The 11,864-nt window shown below is 43.7% G+C and overlaps 1 protein-coding gene across 1 annotated transcript in view; it reads right to left on the bottom strand.

Moving 5' to 3' along the window:
- Btaf1 (B-TFIID TATA-box binding protein associated factor 1) overlaps window positions 1-7,443 on the bottom strand; it is an 87,158-nt gene extending 79,715 nt beyond the window's left edge. Inside the window, exon 1 of the mRNA XM_021151415.2 lies at window positions 7,202-7,443. Within this exon, the coding sequence (XP_021007074.1) occupies window positions 7,202-7,215 (14 nt within the window). The 5' untranslated portion in view covers window positions 7,216-7,443. The remainder of the gene's footprint in view (window positions 1-7,201) is intronic.
- Between the last annotated feature and the right edge of the window lie 4,421 nt (window positions 7,444-11,864).

The raw sequence follows: 11,864 nt of genomic DNA, 5'->3' as shown, positions 1-11,864 counted from the left end.
GTTTCTCTGTATAGCCCTGGCTGTCCTGGAACTCACTTTGTAGACCAGGCTGGCCTCGAACTCAGAAATCCGCCTGCCTCTGCCTCCCAAGTGCTGGGACTAAAGGCATGAGTCATCACTGCCAGCTCATTACTTTATCTTAAAGATAAAAAATTATAAGTTATATTCTTTGACATAAATACGTATTTTCAAATTATGAAATTATACCTTTTTAAGTGGTTAAAGTGGTGTATTTTGTTTTGGTACAATTAAAATTAAAAAAATGGCTGAGCATATAGGCCAGTTGTCAGGTAGTTGCCTACCATGCATACTTAAGGCCCTGAATTTAATATCCAGCACAATAAAGCAAACTTATAAATGCACTTTTGAGAAGTAAACTAAATCAACATGTTGAAATTTACCACAGTGAAATGGAAAATCTTCTATAATACCTCCCCTACATTTTCCTGATTGTCTCTGAATTTTCTAAAGAATGGAATATTTGATAAACTATAATTTATAGTAACACCTTTTGTCAGTCTTATAATGCTAAACTTAATAATAAGGGAAGAGGCGCAGGCAGAGCATCCTTATGTGACTCATATAAGGAATTACGTACCTTCCTTAGCACTTTCCCACATAAGACACTTCCTTTTGTCAGCATGTAAGCTTAGCACTGAGAAAGCAGACTCAGAGACTACTACAAGTCATCAGATCATGGCGGGTGGGGAGGAGTAAGTACTTCCGCTTAGTTTGTAGACTAGGACTATTGAAACAATGTTTCTCTAAAGTATCAGAAGGGTAGTCAGAATTAACAAGACAGAGCAAAAAGTTCTGTTCCTCTGTAACAATTTATTAAGAGACAAGTTTCCTTTTTCTTCCCAGAATTTTTTGTAGTTGTAGCACTTTCAATTTATATATGGGGGAGTGAGGTGGATACAGCTTCTAAAATAAATCCTCAATGTTGAAATACTTTACATATTACTTTTTATGCATAATTCAAAGAAAAATAATATAAGCTGCACTCTTGAACCCACATAATCAAGAAAAATAACTTACCTGTCCAATAGGAAAATAGTACAGTACAACAGTCAACTCAATCACTTAGGGCATAAACAGGCAACCACACCAAAAACAATGTATCAGTCTGGCAAGATAGCTTATCTAGTAAAGGCAGGTACTGGTAGGACTGATAACCTCAGTTAAATCCCCCAGAACCAACTTCCTCAAATTGCCCTTTAAGCAAGTGTGTATCACTCTCACTCAAACACACATACACACACACATTTTCTAATCTACACTACATAGGTCATGGTGGTACAAGCCTGCAAGCCCAGCAGTCAGGAGTTTGAGAGAAGACCCAACTGGAGTTTGACCTAGTCTACAAAAGCAAGACCCAGTCTCAAAGAAAGACAAATCTACATTAAGCTTAGAACCTAACTAACAGTTATAGATTCACTGCCCTTGAATAAACCTAAAAAAAACACTAAAAAAACAAAACAAAACAAAACAAAACAAAACAAAACAAAACAAAACAAAACAAAAAGCTGGGCAGTGGTGGCCCTGCTTAATCCCAGCACTCAGGAGGCAGAGGCAGGCGGATTTCTGAGTTCGAGGCCAGGCTGGTCTACAGAGTGAGTTCCAGGACAGCCAGGGTTACACAGAGAAACCCTGTCTCGAAAAGCAAAAAAACAAAAACAAAAAACACTCTATAGAGTTGCCTTTTCTGCTTCTAATTCCCCCTAAGTCAAAAAGATAACAGAGTGTGTGCCACAAAGCCAAAAAGATAGAATCCAAAGGTTTAGCAAGTAATACCTAGACTGTCTGAAAGCAACAGTACAAGCTCTTAACAAGTACGAATTTGGTGGGGGGTGGCGAGGTGCAAAGCTTTATGGGGCAAACATAGCAAGTTTAGCTGACTTCCCAGCAGCACCCACATTTTAACAGCAGTTAGACAGTAAGCTCCTGAAGAAGACATATCTTCCAGTGATATTCTGCAGAGAATTTATATCCTCACCCACAGATCAAAATTCACTGTAGCCAGGCAGTGGTGGTGCACACCTTTAATCCCAGCACTGGGAGGCAGAGGCAGTCAGTCGGATTTCTGAGTTCGAGGCCAGCCTGGTCTACAGAGTGAGTTCCAGGACAGCCAGAGCTACACAGAGAAACCCTGTCTTGGGAAAAAAAAAAAAAATGTAAGCAGAATCAGTAATTTTTTTATCATACAAAATGCAGGGTTACATTACATATAATTTACATCACAAAAAAACATGTTGTAATAGGACTTATTTTTAAACATTTAGAACTATTCTGATCATTTATTTTTTTAAAAGTATGATCCTAGGCTGAAGAGATGGCTCAGCAGTTAAGAGCACTGGCTGGTTTCCCAGAGGTCCAGCAACCACATGGGGCTCACAACCATCTGTAATGGGATCCAATGCCCTCTTCTGGTGTGTCACCATCAGCATACTCATTCATTCACACACACATATACATACATACATACAAGCAAGCTCTCGAGCCCACCCACACCCACCCACACCCCCAAAACCCCACACCTCCCCCCACACACACGATCCTGAGCTGGAGTGCAGTTTAGAACTCTCTCCTTTTCTTCCAGAGGACTTTAGTTTGATTCCCAGAACCCATGTCAGGCCACTCACAATAAACTGTAAACCCAGCTCCAGGGAATTTGATGTCTTTGGCCTCCAAGGTAACCTGCACTCACATGCATACCTCACATAGAGGCATTCACATATACATAATTAAAACTATAAAAATAAATATTTTGAAAGAATAATCATTAGACTGTTTATGAGCACACATAAATATGAACTTATATATAACTATATATATTCATAAATGTAGAATATACTTAGAAATATGCAAAGCTAAAGTAAATGTCCTTCCCAACAACAACAAAAGCATAGTTAGGTGTCAGTTCTTTAGTGTACCTATAAACCTAGCAGAGGCAGGACAGGCTGATAATATAGTTTCAGGACAGCCTGGAATATATATCCAGAGTCTACCTCACAACACCAAAACTAGAATTATAGTTCAGTGGTAAAATATTTGGCTGGCATTCGTAAGTTCCTGAGTTCAATCCCCAGTATGACCAAGCAAAAACCTACAGCTGAACTAGGGAACACTCACTGAGAGAGTGACAAATTCCTGTGGTCTCAGCTATGGGAAAATGAAAAAAAGAATAGCTTGGGCACTACATTGAGACTCCTGTCTCCAATAAGAAAAAGACAATAAAAAATAAATTGCATTGAATGGCTCCTAAAAACCAGACACACTGCTCAAGATGGAAAGATAAGACACATTTCTGTCCCAAACAGAATTTATTAATTCAGCAAAAGAGAGAACAATTAAGCAGCCAGCTACTAAGAGTGATAAATACTTTGAGAGACAAAAAAAAAACCACACCACTGCAAATAGCACAGGTAAAGTAAAAGGAAGAAGGCTTCCAACAAAGTGATGTGTAGGCATTTAGGCACAACTCAAACTGTAACAAGAAAGACAAGATGGGAAGATTAATTGTGCTAGATACAAAAAAATTGGAAGTAAAAATATTCTGGGAAAGGAGGACAGAAGGGAGGGGGGACAGTAGGTGCAGAGAACTTGATGCAAGATGCAAGAACCAAGAGATCTACAAGAAGCTTGGGAATTTGGACCTCATCTTAAGGCAACAGAAAGCTAGCCAGATATAGGCAGAAAAATAATCTAATTAAAATTTGCACCAGGCGTGGTGACGCATGCCTTTAATCCCAGCACTCTGGAGGCAGAGGCAGGTGGATTTCTGAGTTTGAGGCCAACCTGGTCTACAAAGTGAGTTCCAGGACAGCCAGGGCTATACGGAGAAACCCTGTCTCAAAAAGAAAAAAAAATTGCATATTAGCAAATAACATGACTGAAGTGATAAATAATTTGGAGATGCCAACAAGAACAAGTACAAAGAAAAAAGCTGCGGTGAGCTGGTCAGATCCTCCTCCTGCTGCTGCTGCTGCTGCAGGTGAAGGCGTTAGTTATACTTATTTATTTATGTATGTATTTAGTGTATATGAGTACACTGTAGCTGTCTTCAAACACACCAGAAGAGGGCATCAGATCCCATTACAGATGGTTGTGAGCCACCATGTGGTTGCTGTGAATTGAATTCAGGACCTCTGGAAGGGCAGTCAGCACTCTTAACCACTGAGCCATCTCAACAGCCCTCACACAAAACTTTTTTTTTGGGGGGGGGGGGGTTCGAGAAAGGGTTTCTCTGTATAGCCCTGGCTGTCCTGGAACTAGTTCACTTTGTAGACCAGGCTGGCCTCGAACTCAGAAATCTGACACTGCTGCTTCCTCTGCCTCTGCCTCCTGAGTGCTAGGATTAAAGGCGTGTGCCACCACACCTGGCCACACAAAACTTTTTAAAGAGAGCATTTCTTTCTGCTTCCTAACTGTGGATGCAGTGTGTCCAACTGTCTCATGTTCCCACACGCCTTCCTGACCATGACCAACTTTACCCTCAAACTGAGCCAAAATAAAACCCCTTTCCTTTAAAAAAAAAAAAAAAGGGGGGGGGCTGGAGAGATGGCTCAGCGGTAAAGAGCACCAACTGCTCTTCCAAAGGTCCTGAGTTCAAATCCCAGCAACCACATGGTGGCTCACAACCATCTGTAACAAAATCTGATGCCCTCTTCTGGAGTGTGTGAAGACAGCTACAGTGTACGTACATATAATAAATAAATATTTAAAAAAAAAAAAAAAAAAAAAAAAAAAAAAAAAAGAGGGAAGAAAGGAAGAAAAAAATCACTCGGCCTTTTGGCTAAGATCAAGTATAGAAAGGAAGAAAAAAGTGTGTGGTTGAGTGTGTGTGTGAGTGCAGGTGCGCCCCCTCACCTGCTGCAGATGTCTTGGACTAGACTTTTGGAATTTGGATGACGCGACAATTATAGAAAGTCAGAAAGAGGGGCTGCAGGAAGCTTAGAACGGTGGGGCAGGATTGAACCTAGTGACTGCCTAGATAGAGGAAATGAAAAAGACAGGAAGACTACCCCAGATTTCCGGACAGAAGAAGGAACAACAGTACCAATGTTTATAAAATCTTAAAATGCTGGGCAGTGGTGGCACTCAGGAGGCAGAGGCAGGTGGATCTCTGAGTTCAAGGCCAGTGAACTCTACAGAAGCAGAACAAGTTCCAGGACAGCCACGGTCACACAGAGTAACCCTTGTGGGGTGAGGTTAAGGGGTCTTAAAAATGTAAGGTTTCTCTACAGTTATGGGCACTGACATAAACAGAGCAAAAGTATTTATTTGATCCTGGCATACGATCTCCATTTCTCAAACAATATTCTGCCTATTCTACATAAAAGTACTTAATCCCCACTTCCACAACACCAACAAGAGAAAAATGAAGCTTATTTAGCACAGACTTATGCTTAGTGCATGACATCATACCTGAAACTACAAAGTTTGTTTTTCAAACCGAATCCACAAATATTTTTAAAAGTCCAATACCTCCTCCCAAGCAAGGCATCCAAAGCCTTTGCTTAAATTTAGATTACTAAACCAAGCATGGAGGAAGCTTCTATAAAATGTGGCTGGCTTTAATTATGGCAGTAAGTTAAAAAAAAAAAAAAAAACAGGAACAACAAACAGCAGTTCTCTTTGAAAGCAGATAATGAGGACCAAACGCCTTTAAAGCCCACTCTTTATTTCAAAAGTTGGGTCTATAGATTAGTGCTAAGCAGAGATGACTCTTTTAAAGCACTATCATTTGGCCTCTGTCACGCTTTCCAACACTGTACAAATATAAACCTACTTCCTGAAAGGAAGTACTAATTCCCTTAAATTAAAAAACCCTGAGAAGGCCAGGTAACACCACACCTCTAATCCCAGAACCAGAGCTCCTTCTGAGTTCGAGGCTAGCCTGGGCTACATGAGCCCCTTGTCTCAAGGACGAAAGAGAAGGAAGAAAAGAGACTTTAAATCTCATGTTCATGTACCAACATATTTCTGATGTATATATGTATGCATTTACATGGAAGATAAATTATAAGATAAATCTATCTGTACTTGCAGAAACTTGCAATAAACGCCACTTGTATTCTCTTAAAGCAGTTTCATGGGTGCTGAAATAAGAGTCTTTCTCCCACTGAGTGGATACGTCTGCGTATGAAATAAAAATTAGGTGTCCCTGCTACCAGTACCTAGCAACTCCCTTCACTCAGCTCCCATGGGATTCTCCCACACACTATTTCATCAGTTACCTAGGGAGTCTGGGACTTGGGCTACTCCCTCCTCATAAGAGAAAACTTCATCACACACTGTGCATAAAGGAATGTGTTCAACTAATTTCGAAAAATGAGTGAAAGCTGTGTATTTTCGTCATTTATCTCCCTCAGTGCATTTGGTGAAAGGACTCAATTCTCATTAAGTTAACTCATCATCCTAAAGGACTTGGTAACTCTTGACGACTAAACACCGAGAGACCATCCCGACGACTTAAACGTCAGCGGGACACCAAAATCATTTCCAAGTTTTCAACTCATTCTATCATCAGAAGCTACACAAGTTAAACGTGTATACGTCTTTCTATAATTTTCCCAGACTCTTCCAAGTGGGCAAATTTTTACAATAATTTAAGATCTGTGATAACGCTTGGGGAAAGATGCTAAAATAGTTATCTGCTTACGACCACATGCTGATTGACAGACTACTTACTGCTTAACAAAAAGGAGGAATTAGACGTCAAGAAAAAAGTGAGCAAGACTATACCCCTTACGCTGTGAATTCTTTTAAATTTTAGCATAACCAGATGGTCTCTTAGATAACAGTATTTCAACCCCCGCCTCCATCGACAGTTACTACCAAGTTTTGCCGTAAAATGGTGGTTAGGGAACAGACTTTGATACTACGAAAGAAAAAGAAAAGAAACTCGCCTAGAAATTCAAAGAGGGAAGAGAAACCAAAGAGGAGCAACGTGGTGAAGAAAAAAGAAAGAAAAAAAAAAAAGCGAGATCGAACGCGCCGAGTCACATTTAACGAGGAGAAAAAGCGCTCCGTGAGCCGACTTCTCCGGGTAACCCGAGCCCAAGGGAAGCCTCGGAAGTCTGGGCGAGCGAACGAGAAGCAGCGCTCACGCCCCGCACCGTCGCGCCGGGAGCCGACCGACAGCCTTGCCCGCCCGCCCGCGCGCGCTCCCCGTTAGCTGACGGGCGGCGACACCCACCTGGAGACCGCCATGGCCGGCGCCGGCGGTTCGGAACTCCCAGGGAGCTACACGCCGCGCCGCTCCGGCGTTCGTTTCCCGAGCAGAGCGGCGCAGGCCCAAGCCGCCGGGCGCAAGGCGGCAGGCGGCGCGGCGTGGAGCGGCCGGCACGGGCCTTCCGGCATGGGCCGGCCACCGGAGCTCGTCTCCGCAGCGACCAGGGTCCCACACACGGGCGGAGGCGGCGCCGCTCTGACCCGCACCACTTCAAACCCGGTGCCCCCAGCCCCGCTCTCTGCTGACGCAGACGCCGGCACGCCGGACTTAGCGTCGGCACGCCGGAAGTGACGTCACCGGCACGTCCCACCCACCCACCCCCACTCCTCGCGCACCGGGAGCCGAGTATAGGAGCGCCCGGCGGCAGCGGGAGTGGGTTGGCAACGTGGATCGGGAGCCCGGCTCCCAGTCTTTAAGATTAAGGGGAGAAACGGAAAGAGGTCTTTATCTTCCAGAGAGCGATGAAGATCACCTAGCTAAAGTTCTGAAAGTTCCAAACCTCGGTCTCTAAGTGCTCTCTCCATCCTGACCCTACTACCCAGCTAGGCGGCTTCCAAACAGGAACAAACTGGAGAAAGGAGACTCAGGCCCAGGTCGCGATGCTGTGGGCGGGATGAAGTCAAGAAGGAAACGCTGCCGAGGGCTGGCTAGGGTGGTGCAGGCCTATAATCCTAGCACCTGGGAGGCTGAGGCAGCAGATTGTGAAATTGGGGGTCAGTCTGGGCTACAAAGCAATCTCCGGGCCAAGAATTAGCAGTGTGGTTCCGCGAGGAAGAGGGTGGGAGGAGGCTCAAGTGTGTATTTACTATTATTTACCAGCAAGTTCTGCATAAATGGTGAAGGGACTGCCCATGATTTTGCCCAGGCCTATCACCCTTCTTCCCGTCTTTTCCTCCTTCTGTCCCTCCACTGCCAAACACTCCTCTGTAAACTACCATGGCCCTAGAATTTGTTTTTAATGCCAGTAGTCAAACTAGTATTTCTCTAGTTTCGGCAAGCCCAGTTTATAGGCCACTGACAGATTAATCATCAAAAGCACCTGTCCTGGTCGCCCTTCCTTATAAAACATGCCCACTAGCTTCTTGTTACCTATTTAGAAGTTATGTCTCAGTCCTTGAGTCTGCTTGTCATCTGTATGATGAGAAGCACTGTAAAAGGCTGTGGAAGGTGGGGAGGGATGTCATGAACCCAGGAAAGTTCACAAGAACTTGGTGAACTGTAAAATAGATCTGTATAGGAAAACATGAAGTAAGTACTTGCTAAAGTATTGCACAGGCGACTTACATTACAAGGCAAAGCTATAAAGTAGTGTGATGTTTTTCCACGGTGGGGCTAGAAGCCCAGGATTTGGGTTCTATACGAAGTATATAAGAGTGTTTTGAGCAAGAGAAATGATCTAGTTTACATTTTCTATACGTTTTCCTCTAGTATCAAAAAATATAGGTCCAGGGCTGGAGAGATGGCTCAACAGTTAAGAGTGCTGGCTGCTCTTCCAGAGGTCCTGAGTTCAATTCCCAGCAACTACATGGTGGCTCACAACCATTTGTAATAGGATCTGATGCTCTCTTCTGGTGTGTCTGAGGAGAGGGACAGTGTACTCATATAAATAAAACTATATATATATATATATATATATATATATATATATATAGTCTAAAGCTTTGAAGAGAGGAAAGGCCTATTGTTATCAACTTGGTTTTTTTTCCCCCAAAGGTAATAGATTTTTTTTAATTGTGTATGTGTGTCGCTTGTGCCTACTGAGGCCAGGGGGCCAGAGAATATCTAATTCTCCTGGAGCTGAAGTTACAGGTGGTTGGAGCTTCCTGAGAGAATTGAACTCAGGCACTCTGGACCAGTCATATGTGCTCTTAACTACTGACTTTGATCTCATTTTGTGTTGGTTTGGTTTTTGTTTTTTAAAGACAGAATTACTCTGTGTAGCCCTGGCTGTCCTGGCACTCCCTCTGTAGACCAACCTGGCCCTGAACTCAGAGACTGACCTCCTGCCTCTGCCTCGTGTGTGCTGGATTTAAAAGTGTGGTGTGCCGCCACCACCACTACCCTGGCTGAACTGGCTCATTTTTAAGTCCTTTCTCATAACACATAACAACTATGTGTCCAAAGAAGTTTTATAATCTCACTAAGTTTCATTTCTACATCTGGGAAGTGAAGAAAATAATGGTGCTGATGGAGTTGGTAGGGACTAGATGGGGACTAGATGGGAATGCACAGCACTGAACCAAATGACTGCCGAATAAGCACCCAACCCTGCTCATTACGCTGATGAGTCCAGGGACCGGCTCATGCTAGGCACAGTGCGACTCTGAGCTAAACCTCCATTTCTGCTGACTCCTTTTGTTAACAGCATAACCTTGAACTAGTTACTTAATTTCTGTATCTTAATTCCTCAACTGTGAAATGGGGAAAATAACACTAGTTCACAATTTTTGACAGTATGGTTGTCTGAAGTTACACATATGGAATTGAAAAGAAATCTAGTGCATTATAGCACTTACAATACCAGAGCGCACCAGCTTCTAGGTCAGTGTTCTATAATGAAATATATTTATAATTCTATGGCATGCTGACTTGTAGAAGCATGGCACTGACTACTAGACCTATACATTTCTTGAGGATCCATGTATATCCCCAGTTTATAGTGGCTGTAGAAACACACTGCCTTACTCCCCTGATTTGATACGAGCTCCACTCAGTCCCTGAGCCAGAGCCACCTCTTGAAGTTCTTAGAACCAATGGGCTCTGCCTAAAAGACCTCTCAGTACGAGGGAGCTGCTCCCTTACAAAGCCAGAGCCTTGGCCAGGCTCAAGTGCTTGACAAATTACCAGAGATTGTGCTTTGGAATCTGTGATGGTGGTTGGAGGCGTTAAGACTAAGTTGCTTGTGCTTAGTAAGGGGTGTGAATGCCCCTCTATTTGGCTACCCAGAGCTAAGGTACATGGGCCTGGCCAGACCCAGTACCTGCACCCTCGCCATCAGATATTAGAAGGGACAGCAGTGAGTTAGAGGGAACTGCTGGACTGGAGACAGTTCTCCAGGTGGACTCAAAGGCTCTGTCCCACCTTCTCCAAGCCTACAACCTCTTTCTTCCTAAGAGGCAGCTAGAATGCACTTGGGAGAAGAGAGAAGAAGGTCATTCAGGGCCAGGAAGGAAACTGAAAGGGTAGCAGGACATTAATGGAGGAGAGTAATAAAGCCACTGTATTCACACGTGAAACTCAAACACTCAAGAGCATACTCTGGGAGAGCTACAGAATAAAAAGGAATGGCGAGAGAAAATTCCACAAACCACACCCTCCCCCCCCCCCCCCAGCAGCAGGCTCAGACAAGTGGGACCCAGAGCACTTGAAATGTACTCCCAGAGGAGAGAGAGTTGGTTATTCACAGCCCAGGGCTGCTGGGGTTGGACCTCCCTTGGAAAGATTTTATTTCTAGTCCTGTGTATGTGTGGCAGTATGTACACGTGAGTACAGGTTCCACCAAGGAGAGAAGAGGGTGACGGTGACGGGCCCCTAGAATTGGAGTTCAGGTGGCTTTGCTGCTAGGAACCCAGTTCTGCTTCTCTGCTAGAGCAGAACTTAAGCACTCTTCACTCCAGCCTCTAAAAGGTTACCTTATGTTATTTTGCGGTTTATTTCTTTACTAGTTTTCAATACGGTCTTGCTGTTTCTCAGGCTGACCTGAACCTCACTATGCTGCCCAGTCTAGCCTTGAGTGTGTGCTTCTCCTGCCTCAGCATTTAGTGTTGGAATTACAGGCATGAGCCACCAGGCTACTCCAGCTCTGCTTCATTTACCATGCTTTTGAACTTATCTTTTTTATTTATATTTTTATTTTTTAATTTTTTTTTTTTTTGGTTTTTCAAGACAGGGTTTCTCTGTGTAGCCCTGGCTGTCCTGGAACTCACTCTGTAGACCAGGCTGGCCTCAATCTCAGAAATCCGCCTGCCTCTGCCTCCCAAGTGCTGGGATTAAAGTCATGCACTACCACTGCCCAGCTCTTTTGAAGTTATCTTGATTTTTCTGTGTGCCCTTCCCTTTTCTTCTTGATGTCTGTGACATCTGTGGATCTAGCTCATAATTTTTAATGTAATTGAGAATAAGACCACAAGATGTCAGACTTTAGCTGAAAAATCTATCAAGAGCCTTCCAGCCCTTGATAATATCAGAGCATTGGGTGGGCAAGGAGGTGTATCTGTAACTACTTCTGGTGCTTTACATGAGAGAATGTTTTTCTGAAATTTTTATTTATTTACTTATTTATTTATTTATTTATTTATTTATTTGGTTTTCAAGACAGGGTTTCTCTGTGTAGCCCTGGCTGTCCTGGAACTCACTTTGTAGATCAGGCTGGCCTCGAACTCAGAAATCGACCTGCCTCTGCCTCCCAAGTGCTGGGATTTAAAGGCGTGTGCCACCACCGCCCAGCTTTCTGAAAAATTTAAATACATCTGTGAAATGTATTATCTATTGATAATTATGAAACTTTCGTTAAGAGTTCCTGTTTGCCGGACGTGGTGGCGCACGCCTTTAATCCCAGCACTCGGGAGGCAGAGGCAGGCGGATTTCTGAGTTCGAGGCCAGCCTGGTCTACAAAGTGAGTTCCAGG

This window comes from Mus caroli, chromosome 19 (genome assembly GCF_900094665.2).
Source record: "Mus caroli chromosome 19, CAROLI_EIJ_v1.1, whole genome shotgun sequence".
NCBI lineage: Eukaryota > Metazoa > Chordata > Mammalia > Rodentia > Muridae > Mus > Mus caroli.
The sequence above is the reverse complement of the archived record's forward strand: the minus strand, read 5'-3'. Positions and strand labels throughout refer to the sequence as shown.